This window comes from Sturnira hondurensis, unplaced genomic scaffold (assembly GCF_014824575.4).
Source record: "Sturnira hondurensis isolate 20B ecotype Veracruz unplaced genomic scaffold, ASM1482457v3 Scaffold0009723, whole genome shotgun sequence".
Classification (NCBI taxonomy): Eukaryota; Metazoa; Chordata; class Mammalia; order Chiroptera; family Phyllostomidae; genus Sturnira; species Sturnira hondurensis.
This window is the reverse complement of record NW_028082354.1, coordinates 472,240-498,920: the sequence shown is the minus strand read 5'-3', so window position 1 is coordinate 498,920 and position 26,681 is coordinate 472,240. Positions and strand designations below refer to the sequence as shown.

The 26,681-nt window shown below is 38.3% G+C and overlaps 1 protein-coding gene across 3 annotated transcripts in view; it reads right to left on the bottom strand.

Moving 5' to 3' along the window:
- Nucleotides 1-26,681, bottom strand: part of CCNB3 (cyclin B3) — a 73,516-nt gene that overhangs the window by 34,873 nt on the left and 11,962 nt on the right. Inside the window, exons 3-6 of one of the 3 annotated variants that reach the window (XM_037057714.1) lie at nucleotides 14,584-14,714; nucleotides 9,843-12,189; nucleotides 8,764-8,862; nucleotides 7,384-7,476 (exon numbers count right to left, since the gene is read on the bottom strand). In XM_037057714.1, coding sequence (XP_036913609.1) covers nucleotides 7,384-7,476; nucleotides 8,764-8,862; nucleotides 9,843-12,189; nucleotides 14,584-14,714 — 2,670 coding nt within the window. The remainder of the gene's footprint in view (nucleotides 1-7,383; nucleotides 7,477-8,763; nucleotides 8,863-9,842; nucleotides 12,190-14,583; nucleotides 14,715-26,681) is intronic. The other 2 variants (XM_037057715.1, XM_037057716.1) reach the window with 2 other exon arrangements.

Sequence of the window (26,681 nt, the reverse complement as noted above, 5' to 3'; positions counted from 1 at the left end):
TCTACCTTAAGAAACAAAAAAATAAAGTAAATTAAACTCAAAGCAAGAGGAAAGGACACTAAAAATTAAAGCACATAGCAATAAAACTGAAAACAGAATATAAAGAAAATTAATCAAACCAAACACTGGTTATTTGGAGAAAATCAATATAATAGATATACTTCTAGCAAGATCGGTAAACAAAACAAGAAAAGACACAAATCACCAAATATTAGGAATGAAACAGAAAATAATACAGGGACTACTATAAACAACTCTATGCACATATATTCAACAACTTAAGGTGAAATGAACCAATTCTTTGAAAATCACAAACTACCAGAACTCATCTGAAATGAAATAGGTTACCTAAATAATCTTTTAACTCTTAACAAAATTACATTTTTAGTTAAATTCAGGGAAAAGAAAAAAACCTCAGGCCCACATGCTTTCACTTGGAAATTCTATCAAACATTTAAAGAATAAATAATCAATTGTACATGTAATTTAAAAGTCTAAAAAATAATCTGGGATCTTTTTTCAAATTATTTTATGAAGGTGGTATCATTTTCATACCAAAAACAGGCAAAGAGAGTACAAAAAAACTCTACTACAGACCTATAGGCCAACATCCATCAGAAATATAGATGCAAAAATCTTCAACAACATATTACCACATATAATGCAACATTATATAAAAAGAATAATATACCAGGGCCAAGTGATGTTTACCCTAGGAATATGAGGCTGCTTCAATATTTGAAAATCAGTCAATGTAATCCGCCATGTTAATAGTCAAACAAAAAAGTCATATCAATACATGTAAGAAAAATTCATCATTTATGATAAATATACATCAGCAAACTAGGAATGGAAAGTAACTTTCTCAACCTGATCAAGGGTATCTACAAAAACTCAACATTAAGCCCTGGCTGGTGTGGCTCAGTGGATTGAGTGCCAGCCTGCAAACCAAGGGGTCACCGGTTCAATTACCAGTCAGAGCACATGCCTGGGTTGCAGGCCAGGTCCCCCAGGTGGGGGCATATGAGAGGTGGCCACGTGTTGATGTTTCTCTCCCTCTCTTTCTTCCTCCCTTCCTCTCTGTCTGAAAATAAATTAATTAGTTTCAAAAGAAAACTCTATATTAAGATCATACTAATGGTGAAAGACTAATTGCTTTCTTCCTAAGATTAGGAATAACACAAGACTGCACTCTTACTGCTCCTATTCAACATCATAATGGAAGTCCTGCACAGTGCAATAAAACAGAAAAATGAAATTAACAGCATGCATATTGGAAAGAAATAAAACTGTGTCCATTTAAAATGACATAATTGTCTACACAGATAACTTCAAGAAATGAGTCATATGCTTTTAAAAACAATTTATTTTAATTTACTTTTGGTTGTCTATAATAGTTTGTTGATCCTAGGTCTTTTGACTCAATTTAAAAATCAGTTCTAAAATATCTCTAAAGTCTATTTTCTAAAATAAAGTTTGTTATTCCTTGGTATTCTAAAAAAAAACTAAGAATACAGGTTTTAGGTTTTAGTGAGGTCATATAATACAAGGTCAAAACACAAATATCAATATTTCATAACAGTAGTATAAATCTGGAAACCTAAATTTTTAAAAATACCATTTACAATAGCTCCAAGAAACTAAGATATTTTGGTATAAATCTAAGAAAACATGTACAGGATATGTATGGTAAAAAAAAATTCTAACTAAGTACATGAGACATAATACATTCATGAGCTGAAAGATTCAACATAGAAAATATTATCAATTCTATTCAACTCCTACCTATAGATGTGTGTTGGGAGGTCCCCAAGAGCACATTCCTAGGTGGATTCACAGGACTATGAATATAGTCGTATTCATGGCTACTATTTATTATAAAAAAAGATACAAAGCAGTATTGGCAAAGGGCAAAAAAGTATAGGCAAAGTTGGCTGAAAACCAAAACCAAGCTTCTAAGAGTCCCGTCCCAGTAGAGTCATTTAGGGTTCACTTAATTCCTCCAGGAATGAAATGTGACAATACATGTAAAGTGTTGTCTACAGGGGAGCTCATTAATGACTCAATGCCTAAGATTTTATTAGAAGTTGGTAATGTAAACACTCTCTGCTCAGCATGTACCAAAATTCCAGACTCCCAGAAGAAAAGCAGATATTCAGAATAAACCACATTGTCTGCACAGTTAAAGTAGTTATAATTAAGAAAGGGTTTTATAGAAGTATAGAGAACTGTTTACCAGCCAAGTTCCTAGATGCCAGTCAAGGGACAACTTTGCAAACAGGCCTTTCTAAGGACAGCAGTATTAGGTCCATTATGTTAACTCTTTTCTGTGCAAAATGTAACTCAATTCCAATCAAACTCAGTAGGATTTTTTGTAGATATTGCCAAACTGATTCTAAAATTTATTAAAAAAGGCAAATAAATTAGAAAAGCTAAAGCAATTTTGAAAAAAACACAGAATAGAGTTGAAAGAATCATGCTACCTACTTTTAAGAATCACAATATTATAAAACTGCAAAAATAAAGACAGTGTGATATTGGCAAAAAGATAGACACAGAAGTCAATGGAAAAAATAGAGCATAGAAATAAGTACAGAAATGGACCCACACAAATAAGGCCAACTGATATGGGGCAAAGGCATAAAAAGAATTTAGTGAAGAAAATGTATTTTTCCATAAGTGGTGTTAGATCATATGCAAAAGGTGAACTTTGCACATGCAAAAGGTGAACTTTGACCTCAAAATCATTATGCCTCATACAAAACTTAAAAGGCATTATAGATTTTATTTTAAAACTATAAAACTTTTAGAAAAAATATAGGAGAAAACATTTATGGCCTAGGTTTAGTCAAAGAGTTCCTAGACATTACACAAAAGGCACAATCCATAAAGAAAACATTGAAAAACTAGACTTTATCAAGTTTAAAAACTTTTGCTTTATAAAAGACAAAGATAAGAGATAAAAAGGCTACAGACTGGTAGAACATATTGTAAATAACATCCAACAAAAAATTAGTATCCAGAATATGTAAAGAACTCTCATTATTTGACAAGAGTAAAATAAACTACCCAATTTGAAACTGGATAAAAGACTTAGAAACTAGGACTTCCGCCAAGGTGGAGGCATAGGTGGAAACACTGTGCCTTCTCCCACAACCAAGTTTGAACACAACAAAGGTTTGGAGAACTAGGACACACCCAAAGACCAGAAAACAGAATTATACGGAAGTCCGACAACTACGAACCCTTCAACGGGGACAGTAAGAGAGGCGGAGCCAGCAGCGGAGCTGGGTCGGGCAGGACAGATCCCCCAACCTAGGTGCCCAGGCAGCCCGGAACCAGTCAGGGTGTGGGGCAGACTGACCGCGGTCACACATCCGCACACAGTGAGACGGACCACACAGGCCCCAGGGGGCGAACCCAGTGGTGGAGGGCTGACGGCAGTGGCACACTCGCGTGCAGTGGAACAAAACACGTGGGCCTGGTGACGGTGGTGGCTGCAGTGCCGGGGCTGCAGCGGCAGGTGGCAGACGGGAAGCCATTGTCCCTATTTGACCCAGCCCCCACATACAACGTCACAACCCAGCGACTTAGTTGCCCTGTTCTAGTGAACACTTTAGGGCTCTGATCCTGCTATGGAACAGGCACAAACAGCCCAAAAGATGGTGCAAGAAGAACTCAAAGTCCCAGAGCCAATAACTCTAAACGACCAAGAAATTGCCAGCCTCTCAGAAGCACAATTCAAGACACTATTTATCAGGATGCTCACAGAACTGGTAGATTATAGTCACAAATTAGAGGAACAAAGTCACAAATTAGAGGAACATATGAAGGCTAAACTAATTGAAATGAAGGGAGATGCACAGGAAACCAATAGTGATGGAAAGGAAACTGGGACTCAAATCAATGGAATGGACCAGAAGGAAGAACAAAACATCCCACCAGAAAGGAATGAAGAAATGAGAATTCAAAAAAATGAGGAGAGGCTTAGGAACCTCCAGGACATCTTTAAACGTTCCAACATCCGGATTATAGGGGTACCAGAAGGGGGAAAGAAACAGCCACGAGTGGAAAACGTATTTGAACAAATAATAAAGGAGAACTTCCCCAGTCTGGCAAAGGAAATAGACTTCCAGGAAATCCAGGAAGCTCAGAGAGTGCCAAAGAAGTTGGACCCAAGAAGGAACACACCAAGGCACATCATAATTACATTAGCCAAGACCAAAATGAAGGAGAGAATCCTAGAAGCAGCAAGGGATAAGGGGACAGTCACCTACAAAGGAGTACCCATCAGACTGTCAGCGGATTTCTCAAAAGAGACCTTACAGGCAAGAAGGGGCTGGAAAGAAGTATTCCAAGTCATGAAATCCAAAGACCTACAGCCAAGATTGCTTTATCCAGCAAAACTTTCATTTAGAATGGAAGGACAGATAAAGTGCTTCTCAGATAAGGTCAAGTTCAAGGAGTTCATCATCACCAAGCCCTTATTATATGAAATGCTAAAGGGACTTATCTAAGAAAAAGAAGATGAAAAATATGAACAGTGAAAGGACAGCAAACACACAGTTATTAACAACCACACCTAAAACAAAAGCAAACCAAGAGGACAGCTAGATCAGGAGTGGAACCATAGAAATGAAGAACACATGGAGGGTTAGAAACAGGGGGGTGGGAGGGGGAGAAGGGGAGAGAAGGCACAGAAAATAGCATAGATGGTAGGTAGAAAATAGATAGGGGGAGGGCGAGAATAGTGGGGGAAATGTAGAATCTAAAGAACTTGAGACACGTGGTTATAAACTAAGGGGGGGAGAATGGTGGGGGAGGGAGGGTGCGGGTGCAGGGGAATGAAGGGGGGAATAGAACAACTGTAATGGTATAATCAATAAAATATATTTTAAAAAGATGAAAATTTAAAAAAAAGACTTAGAAACTTCAGCAAAGAGAATATATGGATGACAAATAAGGATGTTTATTATTAGCCCTTGAGGGGATACAAATTAAATCTATGATGAGATTCCTCTACACACCTACTAGATGGCTGAAATTTGAAAACAAATACTAACAATACCAAGTGCCAGCAAGGATGCAGAGCAATTAGAACTCTCCTAACATCTTACATGAGAATGAAAGATGGTATAGTCATTCTGTGGCAATTTCTCATTAAGTTAAATGTACTTTTATCGTATCACCCAGAAATGCCACTCCTGAGTATTAATGTTGTAAATAAAAACTTATACTCACATAAAAACCTATACATGAATGTTTATAGCAGTATTTTTCAGAGCCTCAAAAACTGGAAACAACCTGAATGCCCTTCAGTGGGTGGATGGTTTAATAATAGGTGGTACATCCATGCAATGGAATATTACTCAGCAATAAAAAGGAATGAACTATTGATGCACATAACAACTTGGATGGCTCTTAAGGCAATTATGGTGAGTAATAAAATTCAATCTCAAAAGGTCACATGTTATATGATTACATTTATAAAACATTCATAAAATTAAAAAATTATAAAAGTGGAGAATAAATTACTAGTTTCCAGACAGGAAGGTCAGAAGAGGGACATGGCTGTGGTTATAAAAGGGTAATATGAGGGATCCTTGTAGTCATGGAATAGTTCTGTATCTTAACTGTGGTGGTGGTGATGCTTAAAAAATTTACATGTGTGATCAAATTATATAGACCATGCACACACACATGCATGTAAATGCATCAAATTATATAGACCGTGCACACACATGATGAAATTTATTTATTTTTTAATAATTTTATATTTAATTCTTGTTCAAGTACAGCTTTCTGTCTTATATTCCCAACCCTGCCCACCCCCCGCCCCATGCTCGCGATGAAATTTAAATAAGGCCTGTGGAACTCAATTGTGATACTATATTACATTTATGCAAAATGTTATCATAGGGAGAAGAAAGGTAAAGGGTACACAGGACCTCTCTATACTATTTTTGCACCTTACTATAAATCCATTATTTCAAAACCAATGTTTAAATTTCATGGAACTACATACTAAAATAATCAACTCTGATTCTCATCAAAAGGTCTACATTAGCATCACTTGTGGAGCTCTATAAAAATATGGTGCCTGAGTCATACATCACAATTCTGATTTGATAAGTCTGAGATGGGTCCTGTGCATCTGTGATTCTCTGATCTGTACACCAAAGGTGCATCCCTTGTGGATAACCACCACTTTAAAAGTGGGGGGTAATATATACACACATTAACAGTGGTTGTGGCATCATAGTTTCTTACTTTCTATAATAAATGTGAAGTTTTATGTAATAAACACAATAGCTTTTACTAAAAAGATCCTATTCATCATTCCAGTTGATAGACATATTTTATCTCTTAACTATTTACTCCCTCTCCCTACTCCCAATTTCAATTACCCATGAATGGGATGAGTAGATCTTCTCTATTCTCTGTTCTCATCTATGTCACTAATAAAAATGTTGATCAGAACAAAGTCTGCTATCAGTACACTAGAAATCTTGTTCTGGCTTGGTAATGATCAACAATCTTTGGGATCAATCTTATTTATTTAAGATCTCTCCAAATTCTACTCTTATCTAGTTTACTTAGATAAGAGTACTTCGTCATTCTCATAAGATGGGAGATATTTTCATGCTTTGCTGATGTCCAAATCTACCACATTTCCCATGTCTGTCACTCTAAAGTGAGCCTGAAACACTTCTCTGGCATTTAAAGGATGTTAAACTATATTACCTTTTCTCCCCAATTATATAGTAACATTCTTCTGGGCATAGACTATGACTTACATTCCTGTGCAAACTCCATAGCAATCCATTCAATTCTATTCATTCAAAAACTATTTATTGACATCTTGGTATGTGCTAGGTACTATTCTAGGCTATTCTTCCTTAGTATAAAGGGGTAATTAAGTATTCATAGTCGTATTCCCTCAATAACTAACCCTGGACAAGCAGCTAATTGCCGTGTTTTGTGCTACACTGTCCTTCCTATTACCCATCCCACCTGAATTTGAAAGACTTTGTCACTGACCACTATCCAAATCACTACATATAATTTTATAAGATTTTAAGAAGGATTAAACTAACATGCCATCATTGTTTTTTCCAGAAATAATCTCTTTTCACTGGTTTCTTACAGTATCTTATATATAACATTCTTATATTACTTAAGTGTATTCTACTTTGTATTGCACTTACTTGTCTGCATGTCTTACTTTGCCCCCTATATCAAAAGTTTCCCAAGAGCAGGAACCATAGTTTATTCAGCTCTGTAGACCCAGTAAATTTGTACCATGTTTGGAACCTGGCAATGCTGAATGAATAATTGATAAACAGAATAGCAACTCCCTAAAACAGGAGTTGCCAGGCTTACCTGCACAGCCACCAACCAGTTCACAAGAATGGCCCTCATGTTATTGCTGATGTCACTCTGACAGCTCATGTATTTTTTAAGTATGAACTTTTCCTGATGATATAAAAAAGAAATGTTAATAAACAATTCTTGTAGCTCCAAAATTGTAACTTAGGAAAAATATTTGCAACTAACATCTCAAGAAAAAAATTGTAACTTAACATAATTAACTTCTTCATGGTTTAACTCATTTTCAGCTGGTATCTGACAGAGGTAGATCAAAGTATTCTTTTCCAGACAAGTTACATTTACCCTTGGAAAATGGACACACATGATATTCTAGTGTCAGGGTGAATACTAAGGAGGTCAAGGGGTCTATGGGCAGGAACACACATATGACTATAGATGAATACCAAAAAAGTTTGCCCCCTTTTTGCAATTCAACCTAAAAGCACAATACCATGCTATCAGAGCAATGTTTCTCAAACTTTAATATGCGTATGGACCACTTGCATATCTCTAAAATTCACATTCAAATTTAGAAAATCTGTGGTGGGTCCAGATTTCTGCATTTCTAACAAAATCCCAAGTGAAATCTATACTGCTGAGCTAAGGCCCACACTTCTGGTATAGCAAAGTTTTCTCTTACATCCTCTAAGGTATACTAGAAAAAAATGTGGGCTCTGGAGACAGTTAATCAAACACTATGTCTCTAGAGGGAATATAAGATATTAATCTTCCTTCTTTTGCATGGCCTGCTAACATTCCAGTTGGCAGATAATATTGGTCGCATTTGTTCTGTTGAAAGAGACAGGAAAAAAACTTGGAGTCGATGAATATTAGTAGCAAAGGAGATTGGCAGATTTCAAAGGAGAAAGAAAATTTCACCAGACTGGGGAGGTGAAACAAAAGGTGTGATTTTACATATAATGGCAGATAACTTGCATACAGAAAGGAAAAGATCTCCAATAGCAACTTGGAGATACTTAAAGTATACTTAAAGGATACTTGGAGATAACTTTAAAAAATATTACTTGACCATTTTTGTGTCTGAGACTGCCTCCTCAGCAATTACAGGTGCAGGCTTATGTTCTTATAGGTAATAAGACTTTAGTCCATATCACAGCTCTCCCACATACTAGTTCTATGACTAAGAGCAGTTTCCCTCATCTATAAAAGGGAGATAATAATATCTCCTCTTTGTGGTATTAAACCTATCATCATGAAATTATTGGGCAAATTAAACAAAATGTCTATTAATCCTGTAGCACAGAGTCTAACTCATAGTAAACTACCAATAAATGCCAGCTGTTGCTCCCCTTTCAACTTGCATTTGAAGGATGGAGTGACAAGGAAATGAGAACTAGAAAACATCGCCCCCCACCACAGCTACCTACACACCTCTCTCTCCTTCAAGTATCTGAAGATATCCTTAACATATATTGAGTCGAAAGTTAGATTATTGTGGTTCTTGCCAATATCTTCCAGTAGGGTTATCTGCTTGGAAATCACCAAAAGGACATATTAGGAGGAGAAACACTCTTAAGAAGTCTTAGCACATATACATAAAGAATGACTCCTTCCCACTGTCATCTTCTGCTAAGGTTCCTCAAGCCTCATACATCCTGAGCTATAACAGAGCACCCCCAGACCCTGCAATCCTCGTACTTCTGAATGACCAAGAAATACTTAGTCTTCCTTGTACATGCCTGCTCTACCCTAGGAACCAGGCACCATTTTTACAGGTAAGCTCAAGACTCTTCAACAAAGACACTCTGATTTTACTATTTCAGTTTATGTCACCTGTCTTCTTAGGTTGCTTGTTATGTCTCAGTGCTTTGATCTGACCCAATTCATCTTCTTGGTAGCCCTTTCCTCCCTTCTACACATTTATTCAGGTTGTTTTGCCTACAAGAGTGACATTTCTTCTCCTACTTGCCAAATCTGATCCCACCATCCTTTCAATTTACAACTTAAAGACCACCTTTCTTGGGAGATGCCTCTGTGAACTTTATCCTTCTTTGAAGCCAACTTGAATGCAGATTGCAATTACTAAGAAAGGCAATTTCCTGAAAGATATAAACACTGTAAAGTGCTTTATACTGTAAAGCCTGTATAAACTAGGGTGGGCAAAAGCAGGTTTACTATGCCATTGTGACATTCTTTAGAGTTAATAAAACTATTGTAATAATTATAACCTGCATGTCTTTATCCATATGAACAACTGCTAACCTACTTTTGTCCACCCCTGTATACATAGTATTCCAGGCCCTTGTGGGTATTCCTAGGATAAATACTTTCTAATTGCTTAGGTAAATCACTATGCCAATTGGGAAGTCAAGAGATTCTAAAAGGCCAACTTGATTTACTATAACTTGTAACACACAGCTCAATTGCTGCTTAAGAAAAATAACTCTGCTAGCAGCTACCTCCAGAACAACAAAGAACATTTCATATAATCTAAGAAGGGATCAAAATACCTCCTTCTGTAATCTCTTGCCACAAGATGAGAAAGGTTTATTGGAACCAGATTCACAATCACTGGACTTCTTTGTGGTATTAAACTTGCTCACACTGGACATGATGCCAGAGCTGGACATGCCTGTTCTAGATTCAGAGGTGGTGCTGAATACATGTGGGTTACTCTCAAATTGGATAGAGACATCTTTAAGAAAGGTATCTTCTCTGTGGGTAGGATTATTTTGCAAGGCCAATGGCTCCTCAAATGACAACTCCTGCCCAGTAGTGGCTTTTTCATTCAAGGAAAACATCTTGAAATGGAATGCTTTATTAATGGTAGACTTCCCATGAAAGGCTAATTCTTTGAAGAGGGACTCCTTCTCAGTGCTGGGCTTCTCCTGCAAGGTCAGTGGTTGCTTAACAAGGAACTCTTCATTAGAGGTGTTCTTTTGCAAAGACAACTGCTTCTTCGAGAGAAACACCTCCCCTTGAGCAGTAGGCTTCTTCTTTAAAGATAATTGGCTCTGTATGCTTGTTGTTACCTCACTAGAGAGCTTCTTCTTCAGAACCAATGATTTCTTGAAAAGGGAATCCTTTTCAGTGGTGCTTTTCTCCTTCAAAGTCAACAGCTTCTTTATGGAGTCCTCTTTGGTATCTGTCTTATTCTGCCTGTTCAAACACTTGCAGAAAAGGGACTTATCTTTGTTAGTAGGTTTAACATGCAATGAAAATGGCTCCTGAAAGAGGAATTCCTCCTCAGTGACAGGCTTATTCTCTGATGGTTCCTTAATATATGATTTTTCTTTAGTGGTAGTCTTTTCCTGCAAGGCCAATGGCTTCTTTGAGTGGAACGCCCCCTGCAGAGTGGTGTGATCCTCTTTCAATAGACATGGAGCCTCCCGGAGAAACTCCTCATTAGTTTTAGGCTTTTTCTTAAAGGGCAATGCCTTCTGGAGTGACCCCTCTTCAGAGGTGGTCTTGTCTAACACCTGTGGCTTCTCTAAGAGAAACATCTTTCCCTGAGTGACTTGCTTCTTCTTTGTCGATGATGGTGTCTTGGTAAGGGCTGCTTCCTCAATTGAAGAATTCTTCCTAAGTGACGCTGGCCCCATAAAGAAGGGATCTTTACCTTTGTCAATAACATTCTGCAAGTCCGACATTACTTGGCAGATGGGCATCATTATTTGAGTGGTGCACTCTTTCTTCTTTAAAGATATTAGCTCCTTGCTGGAGGTTGCCTCATTCGTGATATGTTTCTTCTTCAAGGAAACTGACTCCATAAGAAATTCATCTTTACTGTGAATATTCTCTTGCAATGCCCATGGCTTCTTCAAGAGGGCCACCTCCCTCTGAGTGGTGTGCTTCTCTGGCAACACAGATGATTCCTTGAAGAGGAACTCCTCCTTAGTAGTAGGCTTCTTTTTAAAGGACGATGGCTCCTTAATGACTGACTTCCCTTCAGAAATAGTCTGCAATACTAGTGGCTTCTTCAAGCAGGGTATCTTATCTTGAGTGGTACATTTCTTCTTTAAAAGTACTAGCTCCTCGGTGGCAGTTGCCTCCTCAGTGGTATGCTTCCTCTTAAAAACCAGACCCTCCTTTAAAAGTGACTCCTCTTCAGTTGGAGTCTTTTGCAATACCAAGGGCTTCTTCAAGATGGACACCTCCCCCTGAGTGGTGTGCTTCTCTTGCAACAGAGATGACTCTTGGAAATAGAACTCCTCAGTGGTACACATCTTCTCAAAGGGCAATGGTTTCTCAATGAGTGACTCTTCTCCAGAGGTGGCCTTCTGCAATATTAGTGGCTCCTTCTCATGAGATATCTTTTCCTGAGTGGCACACTTGCTTAAAGTTAATAGCCGCTTGGTGGGGGTTGCCTCCTCAGTTTCAGGCTTCTTCCTAAAGTTCACTGGCTCCATAAAGAAGGAATCCTCTTCAACATTAATATTCAGCAATGTCATCTCCTTCTTACAGCAGGACTGCTTCCCCTGACATGTGCACATCTCATTAAAGGATAAATTCCTCTGGGTGACAACTGCCTCCTCAGTTTTTTGTTTTTTCCCAAAAGTCACTGGCTCTAAAATATACTCTAAATCACTCTCAGTCTCCTCAAGCAAGGTTAGTGGCTTCTCGAATGGAGAGATGTTACTCTGATTAATATGCTTCCTTAAAGATAATGACCTCCTATTGAGGACAGTGTCCCCAGTAGTGGGTTTCTCTTTTAAAACTAATAGCTTTTTAATAAGAGAAGACTCCTCAGTAGTGGGTGTTTCAGAAATGATAAATGTCTTTAGAGTGCGTGGTTTCTTTACAATGTGTAATACCATGGGGGTAGAAACTGCTGCTGATGAAGGTTCCAGATCATATCTGTAAAGAAAACAATGCCTGGGTAAGAAGAATGTATTATCTAGAATCTTCACCTGCCATCTCATTTTGTTGCTATATTTACTAAATGTATAGAAGAGGAAAGGGCTTCAACTCCAAGAGACATATTAAGAGTATAAAAGTCATTGAGGCCCTGACTGGTGTAGCTCAGTGGATTGAGCACAGGCCTGCAAATCTAAAAGTTGCAAATCTCAGGGCATATGACTGGGTTGCGGACTAGGTCAGGTACCCAGTGGGGGGTGCATGAGAGGCAGGCACACATTGACGTTTCTCTACCTCTCTTTCTCCTTCTCTTCCCTTCTCTCTAAAAATAAATAAGATCTTAAAAAAAGGTCATTGAGTACCACAGTAAATCAACCAAGTGGCATAGTGTGTAGTTTCTATGGCTTAGTTCTCCAACATTTTTCTGAAAAAATTTCCCCTGAAATCCATTTTATACTTTTCTCATATATGATTTCTTACCTTTATTTTATATAAAGACTTTCATTATAATACTTACATATTATATGACTTTGCTTATACATCAGTCTCCCTCACTAGCTGCATTTATTTGTTTTTATCTATCAACACCAGACATCTAGTAAAATGAAAGTTGAAATTAATATTTTTGAAGGTTTATGAGAGAGAATTATAAGAGAGAAGTATATGGTGAAGGATTATAAGTCAACAGTGGGCTGATACTTAACATTGGTGGTGTCTAACCACAGTCCCTTCACCCTAGGCTATTCACAAGATATTTTCTCAGTGGAAGATATGATAAGACCAAAATAGGCACTTTTCACATGTGTCAGATGCAAAGCTTTGTTTTGAACAGGATTTCATGTCCAATTACAGTAACTAGTCTACTATGACCAAATCATTAGATGACTAGTAATCAGAATAAGAGAAAGGATTAAAGGCAAATACAATCATCAGTCTGAAAGATGAGTAAGTACCTCCAAAAGACTAGATAGTTTATGATTCCATCTATTTAAAACATCCAGAATAGACGTACCCATAGATGTATATTCATAACGGAAAGTAGATTAGTGGTTACCCGGGCTGAGAAGGGGCAGGGTCTGGAAAAGGAAGTGTAGAAATGGAGACTAGAAAAGGGAAGGGACTACTAATGGGTATGAGTTTCTTTTGGGGGGGAATGGAGCGTTGGAAAAGTCCTAAAATTCGATAGTGGTAATGGTTGTACAACTCTAAAAATTATAATACAAAAAACGATGAATTATTGTTTAAAAGGAAGTGCTATCTGACTTATTAGAAATATAAAGCCGATTCTAAAAGTCATATGGAATTGCACAAAATCAGAATGGCCAAAACAATCTTGAAAAAGAGAAACAAAGTTAGAGGAGTCATACTCCCCAATTTCAAAATGCCCTGCAGAGCAACAATAATCAAGATAGTGTGGTACCAATATAATGAAATACGTGCCCTGGCCAGTGCGGCTAAGTTGGTTGGAGCACCATTCCACAAACCATAAGGTCATGGGCTCAATTCCAGGTCAGGGCACATACCTAGGATGCAGATTTGGTCCCTGGTTGGGGCAAGTATGAGAGGTGACTGAAGATGTTTCTCTTTGACAACAGTTTCTCTCCCTCTCTCTCTTCCTTCCCCTCTCCCTAAAATCAATAAGCATGTCCTCAGGTGAGGGTAATTAAAAAAAAAATACAAAACACTTACAGTTAATAGACAATTCATTTTTGACAAGGGTGCCAAGACAATTAGGCGGAGAAAGATTAGTCTTTTTAAGAAAAAGGTACTGGGACAGCTGGCTATATGCATGCAAAACAATGAATTTAGACCCCTAATATACATCACCAACAAAAATTACCTCAAAAACCTAAATTAAGAGCTAAAACTTTAAAACTCTAAAAAGAAAACCTTAAAAGTAAGTAAAACACACACACACACACACACACACACACATAGACACAGACAACAGTATGCAATTATCAATGGAAAAGGTGGGTGGAAGTGGAAGAGGGTAAAAAGTAAATAAATTGTGATAGAAGTATACTTAACTTGAGGTGGTGAATACACAATACAACATACAGATGATATATTATAGAGTTGTACACCTGAAACCTATAAAATTTTATTAACCAATGTAATCCCAATAAATTCAATACAAAATTTTAAATACAATTTTTAAAAAGTAAATCTCTGTAACCTTAGATTTGGCAATGGTTACTTTGCCAAATCTAAGGCAATGGTTAACATTTTAGCAACCACAGCTGGGCCCACCTCAGCAATGAGAGTTAACGTAGTAATCACCAACATGGACCATTAAACATGTTCTCAATGGGGACAAAAGGGGATCAAAAGGTTGTCACACAATATACTTTACCATCTAAAACAATGCCATACGTGTCCCCTCTTACTCACTGTTTTATATTCATCTCATTGTTTTTGGCCAACTCCAGAGTAGGTTTAGTCCTGTTTATCTTCTTGGAAACATCTTTAACAAACTCCTTACTGGCTTCCTTCTTGGGCTGTGCAGGTTGACTTTGAGAAGCCTACAAAAAATAGGGGAGGGGGAAGCAAAGAAATTGAGAGCACCACAAATTACCCCATAGGTGGCTCTAATAGGAAAGTTCTGACCCACATCTTCACCCTAGACACCTTGTTTGAGTGTTCCCAGGAATAATAAAAGCATCTCACAGTCAGTATAGCACTGATGTGGACTAGTCACAGTGAAAGTTAGCAGTATAACAGAATTTGTAATTATTAGCTAAATAGCAGCACTAAGCACTAAGTGATTGTAAGACACAAAGGAAGTAGTTCTCATCTCCATGTCATGCATATCGGCTGGCAAATTACCCAGCAGGTATTTTGTTAATATTAAATTCCACTTTGATCCCACTTAAAATGAAATAAATTGCTCCAGTCATGATGTAGGCATAGGTAGACACACCTCACCTCATTGCACAACCATAAGAAGGGACACAACTAACTTAAAAATGAAAAATACCCAGAACTGTACAGAAGTCCAACAACCATGGATTTAAAGAAGATATATTCATCCAGAAAGGTAGGAGGGGCTGAGATGGAGAGTCAGGGTGAAGAGGACTCGGTGTGGCAGTGACGAGCCAGGGGTGGAGAGGCAAAGAGGTAGCGGCAACTGGCAGAATGGGCAGCCCCACATTCACACCTGGTGGATAAAATTCCACCATAAAGTGTCTTACAAAGCGACACCTTATAAGTGAGCAAGCCCTGCCCTAGGCCAGATGGCGCAGCATGGCATAAAGAAAGCCTCATAACTTCTGGGCATAAACCCAGTGGAGCTTGGGGTGGTAGAAAAAAACTGCTGCTTTTTCAGGAGAGCCCAACACATGCAAACCCACCCACCCTGGGAACCACAATCAGGACAGCAGCTAGAGAGGCAAAAGTCACATACGTGAAGTAGGTGAAGTGACTAGAAATTGGGTGAGGGCCAGGCAACCCCCCAGAAGTCAGCCAGCAGTGACATTGACCACTCTTCAACCAGTCCCCACACAAGGAGCCACAGTTGCCTTGCCCTGGTGAATACCCAAGGCTCTGCCTCACACAAATTAACAAGTGTGCTAAAATGGAATCAAAGCAGCTCTACCTAGCACACAGAGAGGCTGCCAAAATCAGGAGACAAAGAAATATGGCCCATATAAAGGAACAGAACAGAACCCTAGAAAAAGAACTAAGTGAGATAGCCAAAGTATCTGATGCAGAGTTAAAAACACTGGCAGTTAGAATGCTCAAAGCACTCACTGAATAAGCATAAGCATAAGTATAAGGTAAAAGCATAAGGTAACAAAGGAAGGCCATACTAAAGGAAATAAAGAAAAATCCACAGTAAACCAACAGTGAAGGGAAGGAAACTGAGATTCAAATCAATAATTTGGAAAATAAGGAAGAAACACACATTCAACCAGAACAAAATGAAGAAATAAGAATCTTTTAAAAAGGCAAGTTTAAGAAGAATTTGGGACATCTGCAAAAGGGCCAACACTGAACCATAGGGATGACAGAAGGAGAAGAGAAAGAGCAAGAAATTAAAAACCTATTTGAGGACTTCTGGCCAAGGTGGAGGCAGGTGGAAATACTGTACCTCCTGGCACAACCAAATTTAAGGACAACAAAGATTTAGGGAAAAAAACCACAACCAAAACAGACAGAAAATTGAACTGTATTGAAGTCCGACAACACCAAACCATTCATCCAGACTGGTAAGAGGGGCAGACTCTGTGGAGAGGAGGTCCTGGCACAAAAATGCAGTGGTTAGCGGACTGGGCGGCCACGGGACAAAAACCCAGTAAGGCTCCCAAGGCGACTACCTGACCGTAGACACAGATTCATGCACAGATAAACCATGGAGCTTTAAAAACAGTAAGACGGACCACGCAACCCAGGTCCACAGCAACAAAAAAATAAAGCATAAAAGTACCTATTGGAAAAACTTTCAGGGCTTGAGGTGCACGGGGAGGCTCCCAGCCTCACAGGAAAGTTTGATGCAGAGACTCATAGGGTCCTAGAATGTACACAAGCCCACCCACGTGGGAACCATCACAGAAGGGCCCAATTTGTTTGTGAGAAGCAGCAGAGGGGACTGAGATCCAAGAGAGAGTGGATCAAACATCATGGCTCCCTCTCTGACTCCACCCCCAGTCACAACCCAGAGACTGGGTTGACCCAGCCTGTGAACACCTAAGCTTTCATCCCTCATACGTAAAAGGCACTAAGAGACCAAAACATTAAGGCTCAAGCAGAAGATCAGCTAAAAGCCCCAGAGCCAATATTTCTAAGCAACCAAGAGATAGCCAACAAATCGGATGCACAGTTCAAAATATTGGTGATCAGGAGGCTCACAGAAATGGCTGTTTTAATCGCAAATTAGATGAAAAACTGAAGGCTACACTAAGTGAAATGAAGGGAAATGCACAGGGAACCAGTAGTGATGGGAAGGAAACTGGGACTCAAATCAAGGGAGTGGACCAGAAGGAAGGAAGAAACATTCAACCAGAACAGAATGAAGAAAGAATTAAAAAAATTAGGAGAGGCTTAGGAACCTCCAGGACATCTATAAATGTTCGAACATCCAAATTATAGGGGCACGAGAAGGGGAAGAGGAAGAGCAACAAGTGGAAATCTGATCTGAACAAATAATAAAGAAGAACTTCCCCATTCTGGCAAAGGAAATAGACTTCCAGGAAATCCAGGAAGCTCAGAGAATCCCAAAGAAGGTGGACCCAAGAAGGAACACACCAAGGCACATTATAATTACACTACCCAAGATTAAAATGAAGGAGAGAATCCTAGAAGCAGCAAGAGATAAGGGGACAGTTACCTACAAAGGAGTTCCCGTCAGACTGTCAACTGATTTCTCAAAAGAGCCCTTACAGGCAAGAAGGGGCTGGAAAGAAGTATTCCAAGTCATGAAATCCAAAGACCTACAGCCAAGATTGCTCTATCCAGCAAAGCTTTCATTTAGAATGGAAGGGCAGATAAAGTGCTTCTCAGATAAGGTCAAGTTCAAGGAGTTCATCATCACCAAGCCCTTACTATATGAAATGTTAAAGGGACTTATCTAAAAAAAGAAGATAAAAAATATGAACACTGAAAGGACAGCAAACTCACAGTTGATAACAACCATACCTAAAACAAAAGCAAACTGAGTGGACAGAAGATCAGGAGCAAAACCATAAAAATGGACATCACAAGGAGGGTTAGCAACAGGACAGTGGGAGGAGGAGAAGTAGGAAAAAGATACAGAGAATAAGTAGCACAGACGGTAGGCAGAAAATAGACAAGGGGGAGGGTAAGAATAGTATGAAAAATGTAGACTCTAAAGAACTTGTGACCCATGGACATGAACTAAAGAAGGGGAATGGTGAGGAAGGGGTGTTCAGGATGGAGGGAAATGAAGGGGAGAAATGGGACAATTGTAATGGCATAATCAGGAAAATACATTTTAAAAATTTTACATGCTCAGGAAAAAAAATTCCCTAATTTGATGAGAAAATGTCACACAAATCCAGGAAACACAGAGAGTCCCATTCAAGAGGAACCCAAAGAGGTCAACTTGAAGACACATCATAATTGAAATGGCAAAATGCCAAGGCAAAGAGAGAATCTTAAAGGAAGCAAGGGAGAAACATGAAGTAACATACAAGGGAGCCCCAATAAGGTTAGCTCCTGACTTCTCAATGGAAATGCACCAAGCAAGAAGAGAATGGCAAGAAATATTCCGAGTAATGAGAACCAGAGGTCTGAAACCAAAACTACTGTACCCAGCAAGGCTCTCAATCAAGATAGAAAGCCAAATAAAGAGCTTTCAAGACAAAAGAAATCTAAAAGAATACACCAGCCCTGCAAGAGATGCTGAAGAGCCACCTCTACAGAAAGGAAGGAAAACAGAGAGACAGAGAGGAACACAGGTATGAAAATGGCAGTGAATAAGTACCTATCAATAATAACCTTAAACATAAATTGACTAAATGCTCCAATCAAAACACATACAACAGCAGAATGGTAAGAAAGCATGACCCACACATATGCTGCCTACAAGAGACCCACCTCAGGACAAAAGACCTACACAAACTGAAAGTGAAGGGCTGGAAACAATTTTTCCAAGGAAATGGAGAGGAAAAAAAAAAGCCGGGGTAGCAACACTCATATCAGACAAAACAGACTTCAGAAAAAGGGTCATAAAGACAGACCCAGAAGATCACTTCATAATCCTCAAGGGAAGAATCCACCAAGAAGACATAAACTTTGTAAATATATATTCATTCAACATAGGAGCACCCAAGTATATAAAGAAAATCTTAAAAAAACTTCAAGAAAGACATTGAAAACAACACAATTAGAGTAGGGGATTTTAACACCCCACTGTCAAAAATGGACAGATCTTCCAAACAAAATACCAACAAAGATATTGCAGCATTAAATAACACCCTAGATGAAATGGACCTAATTGATTTATATAGAGCCCTTCATCCCAAAGAAGCTAAATGCACATTCTTTTCAAATGCACATGGAACATTTTCAAAGACAGACCACATGATAGGACACAAAATGAGTCTCAACAAACTCAGGAAAATTGAAATCATACCAAGCATTTTCTCTGATAACAAGGGACTGAAATTGGAAACCAACCCCACAGAAAAAACCCCAAAACACTCAAAATCACGGAGACTGAATGGTATGTTATTAAACAATGAATGTGTCAAGACTGAAATTAGGGAAGAAATAAAAATATTTCTGGAAACAAATGAAAATGACCTCACAACAACCCAAAACTTATGGGACACAGTGAAGGCAGTCATGAGACGGAAGTTCATAGCAATACAGGCTTACCTAAAGAAGATAAAAACATTTCAAACAAACAACCTAATCCGACGCCTGCAAGAACTCGAGGAACAACAACAAAGACAGCCCAGAGCAAGTAGAAGGAAGGAAATAACCAACATCAGAGCAGAATTAAATGACATAGAGACTAAAAGCACAATTCCAAGGATCGATGAATCCAGAGTTGCTTTTTGGAAAGATAAACAAAATAGACAAACCTTTAAGTAGGCTCATCAAAAAAAGAAGAGAGAGGACCCAAATAAACACAATCAGAAATGAAGGAGGAGAAATTACAACTGACACCACAGAAATACAAAGCATTGTAAGAAACTGCTATGAAGAACTGTATGCCAAGAAATTTGAAAACCTAGGTGAAATGGACAAATTTCTCGAAAAATATAAACTTCCAACACCCAATAAAGACAAACTAGAAAGCCTGAACAGACTAATAACAGCAGATGAAATTGGAGCAGTAATCAAAAACCTCCCGATACACAAAAGCCCTGGACCAGATGGTTTCACAGGAGAATTCTACAAAGCATTTAAGGAAGAACTAACCCCTATCCTTCACAGACTATTCCAAAAAACTTCAAATAATGGAAGACTTCCAAACTCCTTTCATGAAGCCAGCATCATCCTAATCTCAAAACCAGATAAAGACACAAGAAAGAAAGAAAACTTTAGGCCAATATCGCTGATGAACATAGATCCTAAAATCCTCAACAAAATATTGGCAAACTGCATCCAACAATATATAAAAGGTCATACACCATGACCAAGTGGGATTCATCCCAGGGATGCAAGGATCGTTCAATATTGACAAATCAGTAAATGTAATACATCACATAAACAAAAGCAAAGACAAAAACCACATGATCATATCAATAGATGTGGAAAAAGCTTTTGATAAGGTACAACACCCTTTTATGATAAAGGTACTCAGAAAAATGGGAATAGAGGGAGCATTCCTCAATATAATAAAGGCCATATATGAAAGACCTACAACCACCATCATACTCAATGGGCAAAAAGTAAAAGCTTTTCCACTAAGATCAGGAACAAGAAAAGTTTGCCCACTTTCACCTCTTCTATTCAATATAATATTAGAACTTTTAGCCACAGTGATCAGACGAGAAAAGGAAATAAAAGGCATCCAAATTGGAAAGGAGGAAACAAAACTGTCACTGTTTGCAGATGACATGATAGTGTACATGGAAAATCCTATACACTCTACCCAAACACTGATTGACCTAATAAATGAATTTGGCAAAACAGCAGGATGCAAAGCCAATATTCAGAAATCAAAGGCGTTTTTGTATACCAACAATGAAATAGCAGAAGCAGAAATCAAGAATAAAATCTCATTCGATACAGCAAAAAAAAAAAAAAATACCTAGGAATAAACCTAACCAAGGAGGTAAAAGACCTGTATGCAGAAAACTACACAACACTGAAGAAAGAAATCAAGGAAGACACAAACAAATGGAAACATATACCATGTCCACAGATCGGAAGAATTAACATCATCAAAATGTCCATACCACCCAAAGCAATTTAAAGATTCAATGCAATACCTATTAAAGTATCAATGGCATATTTCACAGATATAGAACGAAGACTCCAAAAATGTATATGGAACCATAAACAACCCCGAATAGCTGCTACAATTTTGAGAAACAAGAGCAAAGTAGGAGGGATCACAATACCTGATATCAAACTGTATTACAAGGCCACTGTAATCAAAACAGCCTGGTACTGGCATTAAAAGAAGTGGACCAATGGGATAGAACAGAGAGCCCAGAAATAAACCCAAGTCTCTACTGTCAATTAATATTCAGGAAAGGGGGCACCAACATAAAATAGACTAAAGATAGCCTCTTCAACAAATGGTGTTGGGAGAACTGGACAGCTACGTGCAAAAAAAAATGAAATTCCAGCACCTATACAAACATATACAAAAATAAATTCAAGGTGGATAAAAGATTTAAATATAAGCTGTGATACCACTGAAGTCCTAGAGGAGAACATTGGCAGGAAAATCTCAGGTATTTCATGCAACAACAGTTTTACTGGTATGTCCCCTAGAGCAAGGGACATAAAAGAAAATAAACAAATGGGATCTCATCAAAATAAAAACCTTCTGAATGGCTAAAGAAAACAGTATTAAAATAAAAAGAAAACCAACTATATGGGAAATCATATTTGCCAATGATACCTTAGACAAGGGTTTAATCTCCAAAATATACAAAGAACATACATGACTCCACTCTAAGAAGGCAAGCAACCCAACAACCCAATTAAAAAGTGGGCAAAGGACTTGAACAGACACTTCTCCAAGAAGCACACATAGAGGATCCAGAGACACATGAAGAGATGCTCAACATCACTAGCTATCAGAGAGATGCAAATTAAAACCACAATGAGATACCACTTCACAGTGGTCAGAATGGACAACACAAACAAAGCAACAAACAACAAGTGTTGGCGAGGTTGTAGAGAAAAGGGGACCTTAGTTCACTGTTGGTGGGATTGCAGACTGGTACAACCACTATGGAAAACAATATGGAATTTTCTAAGAAAACTAAAAATGAATCTGCCTTTTGGCCCAGCAATTCCACTACTAGGATTATATCCTAAGAACTCTGAAACACCAGTCCAAAAGAACCTATGCACCCCAATGTTCATAGCAGCACAATTTACAATAGCCAAGAGTTGGAAGCAACCTAGGTGTCCATCAGTAAATGAAGGGATCCAAAAGCTATGGTACATTTACACAATGGAATTCTATGAAGCAGAAAGAAAGTAGGAGCTCCTACCCTTTGCAACAGCATGGATGGAACTGGAAAGCATTATGCTGAGTGAAACAAGCCAGGTGGTAAAAGAAAAATACCATATGATCTCACCTTTAACAGGAAGCTAAACAAGAAAACAAACAAGCAAGCAAAATATAACCAAGAACACTGAAATAGAGAACATGAAGACATTGACAAGAGGAGAGCAGGGAGGGAATTTCAGGGAAAAAGGAGAAGCATTTACAGGAACAAGTGTGGAGGACACAGGGAAAACAACTAAGGAGGGTGGAAATGGGAGGAAGGTGGGGAGCACTGGGGAATGGGCTGGATTGGGAGTAAAAGACAGAAAACTGTACTTGAACAACAAAATAAATTTTAAGAAATGACAACAAACTCACAAATATCAAGAACTGAATCCAAAAAATTTAAATGAACTAAGCAAATAACTAGAACAGTAACAAAATATAGTTATGGAAACCATTTGGAGGATTATGAGCTAGGAGGGGGAAGGGGAAGAATGGGAGAAAAGGTATAGGGAATAAGAAGCATAATTGTATAGGTACAGAATAAATAGGGGAGCTTAAGAATAGTATAGGCAATGGAGAAGCCAAAGAAATTACATGTACTGCCCATGGACAGGAACTAAGTAGGGAGAATGCTGGAGGGAAGGGAGAAATGGACAGAGGGGACAAAGGCGGGAAAATTGGGACAAATGTAATACCATAATCAATGAAATATACTAAAAATAAAATGACATGAAATAAATCAAACCTAATTATATTCCACGTAAATACTATAACCATGCTAAAGAAAAACAGAAGAAAATACAAGACAAAAAACAACTAAGTCAAGTAAACACAATATTAGACTACATACCCTCACCACATACACTCTCAATCAGGATGGGTCTGTGGGGTGTCAGGGGATATTGCAAGTAAATCTGGAACACTTTTTATTAGGTTTGTTTATTATGAGGGCATGGATAAAGTAATTTTGAAACTCAGATATATTATAATACTGGGAAAATACACTGATATTCTTGGAAACCAGGATTCTTATTGTAAAACAGGGAAGTTATAAATATGGATTGGAGAATACAAGAATGATCTCTGTTGGAATGAGAGATTTATGAACTCATGATTTTTAAATATGTATATATACATATGAGTATATAGATTTGTATGTGTGTATCTGTGTGTATAGATATATGTATAAGTACACACATGTGTGGATGTGTGTATCCATGTAGATATTTCCTAGTCTGTCTACTGAAAAGACAGAAAAATCAGACACCCCAGTAGCACACCTAGCACTGAGATCTTGGCCTCTGATACCACTCCAGGGCCGAGAAAAATAGGTATAAGATGAATCTGGAACATCTTGTTATGCTAGAAAGAGGCTGCTCAAAAAAATTATGACAGTATGTCATGATTACTAGAGTATGTCAGAGCAGTCATCTTGAAGGGGACTCTACTAGTCAAATCTACAACAGGTTCAGCAGCACAAAAATAATTAAGCACAATAATAAATAGTAAACCACAGAAAGAATAGGAATTCATAAGCCCTTATCAATAATACATAAACAGAAAAGAAGAGAAGGCTCATGCTTGTAGTAGAATGTCAATGTCAGAGTGGTAAATGGGGATTGAGTGCTAGAGTTGGAAAACTCATCATAAAGATTGGTTTAGGAAAAAATCATCAATGGATGCTAACTCTAGGGGACAATTTGATGAAAAGCAGGTTATTTATAGGATCTTAAGAGTGTGTCCCACAGACTGCTTATTAGTTGCAAGAGGAAAAAATTTGTAATTATACAGTGGAGAAACCAGACAACATCTTAACTCAGTGATCAAATTAAATGTCACTAGTGAGGGACAGATGTACAGTGTGTGTCTCCAGATGTGATACCCTAAAAAGAAGAGAACATCACCAACACAGTATTTCAGCCAAGAATGTATAACATCAATCTAATCACGTGGAAACAACAGACAAACACAAAATGATGAATGTTCTATTTTTAATAGAGGAAGTTGGGTGGGACTCTATTCTTTAAAAAGGGTAATATCATTTTTAAAAAAGGAAGGCTATGGAAATGTTTCAGATTAAAAGAAGCTAGAGATATGACAAGTAAGTGACCCTAGACTGAATCCTTTAGTGGAGGGGGGAAAATGCTTATAATATTGATCTCATAAGGTCAACTAAAAACCTGGAATGTGGATGATAGATTACATAAAAATTCTCTATCAATGTAATTTTATAAAGTTGTTAATTGTTCTGAGGAAGTATATACTAAAGTACTTAGGGGTAAAAGAGCCATGATGTATATAAGCAAACGAGATACAATGTTAACAACAGGTGACTCTGGGTAAAGGATGTATGTGTGTTCTTTGCACTGTTTTTGCAAGTATTTTTATATCTAAAATGATCTCCAAATGAAATATACAAATGTGATACCTTTGTATCATCATATCATAACAAACAACTACAATCCAATAGGGAATTCTTTCCTGGGCCCTCAAGTCATCCCCCTTTGCTCTTCAAAGAATGTGGCACAGTTTTCATTTTAACTTTACCTAGAGTTTTACAAACTCCCTATATATGAAATAGAGATTCAGACTGCAAAATGAAAATGGACATTTTGAGATTCTGGAAAGCTAGATAGAGGCAAAGATACTGCTCAGGGATGCCTTTCTTAACCCCACTCCCAACCTGGATGAGGTGTGGCCTAGCAGAAGTTAAATTCAGTTGGAGTATCAGGAGGGTCCTGGAGATCTGCATGTACTTCCTCCTAGTATATTTGTGTTGGTTCTTTATAAATGGCCATATAAACTTCATGAAAAAAAGGACTGAGACATAGCAAAGAAGTTTCTCACATGCCATGAGACCCTGCTTTGCACAGTGTCACCACACTCACATCATGAACTCTGTAGGCCAAGGGAAGTTACACCACGATGGGCTTCAGGTGGTCCTGATTTGTATGGCTACATTATTTCATCCAGGTTTCTAAATCCATGGTTAAGTAATTCAAGAAATGAACCTAACGCCACAGGTATGTGTGAAAGGGGTCTCTTTCAACCAACCTATAGTAAATCTGAAATTATGCACAAAGCTGTAACCTAATCATATATGTTGTAACCTCTATGGGGAAGAGATTGTATTAGCACCAAGGTGGTCACGTAGCATCTAAAGAGCAGAGATCCAAAGGGGAGAACTTTGACAATGATTATCTAATCCTGGCCAAGGGGGTAAAAATATCATCTAGTAGACACAAGTATTTTGGCAGCCACAGAAGGATGCCTCACTAAGGAGGACAGGAATATTTCACCAGGGTTCTTGGTATGCTAGATTAAACAGACTTCAAAACAAACATTGGAGTTCTTATTTTTAAAGTAGAGATACTTATAGCTTGTATCTCAAAGGCTTATATGAGAATTGAGTTGATACAGGAAAAAGTGCTTAGAATAGTGCCTGGCAGATGGTAAGTGCTCAGTAGGCATCAGTTACTATTATGTAAGATCAAAGATTTCCTTTGGCCCAATTCTACATTCAATTAGTAACATTCTGTTAATTCTGGGTTTTGCTGGTTTTGCCTTAATAATACCAGAAGGGAAGTAACTTGGAAGGAAACTCAAGAATTCTAGTCAAGGGTGGGACCAAGATGACAGAGGAGTGAATAGAAGTTATACTAACCTCCTCCCAGGACCAACCTTTCTTTTAAAGATTTTATTTATTGCCCTGGCTGGCGTAGCTCAGTGGATTGAGCTCGGGCCTGCGAACCAGACGATCGCAGTTCGATTCCCAGTCAGGGCACATGCCTGGGTTGCAGGCTGGTTCCTTGCAGGCTAACTACCAGCAGGGGACGCACAAAAGGCAACCATACATTGATGTTTCTCTCCCTCTCTCCTTCCCCTCTAAAGATAAATAAATAAATAAAATCTTAAAAAAAAGATTTTATTTATTTATCTTTAGAGGGGAAGGGAAGGAGAGAGGGAGAGAAATATCAATGTATGGTTGCCTCTCATGCATCCCCTGCTGAGAACTGGCCCACAACCCAGGCATGTGCCTTGACTGGGAATCAAACTGCGATTTTTTGGTTCACGGGCCCATGCTTAATCCACTGAGCTACACCAGTCAGGGCCCCCAGGGCCAATCTTGAATTACAAGTAAATTGTGGAGAAATCATCTGGAATAAACAACTAAACAATAGCAAGAGAAAAGCCTTATAACCATGGACAGACAGAAGAAACAGCTTCAACACCACATAACTGGTAGGGAGTGAGAGCTCCACATGACTGTGGTGGAGACTCGAGAGAGCTGGCTGGGCACCCATAGTGGGCAGCTGAAGGGCCGGAGGGATATTTAAGCAGC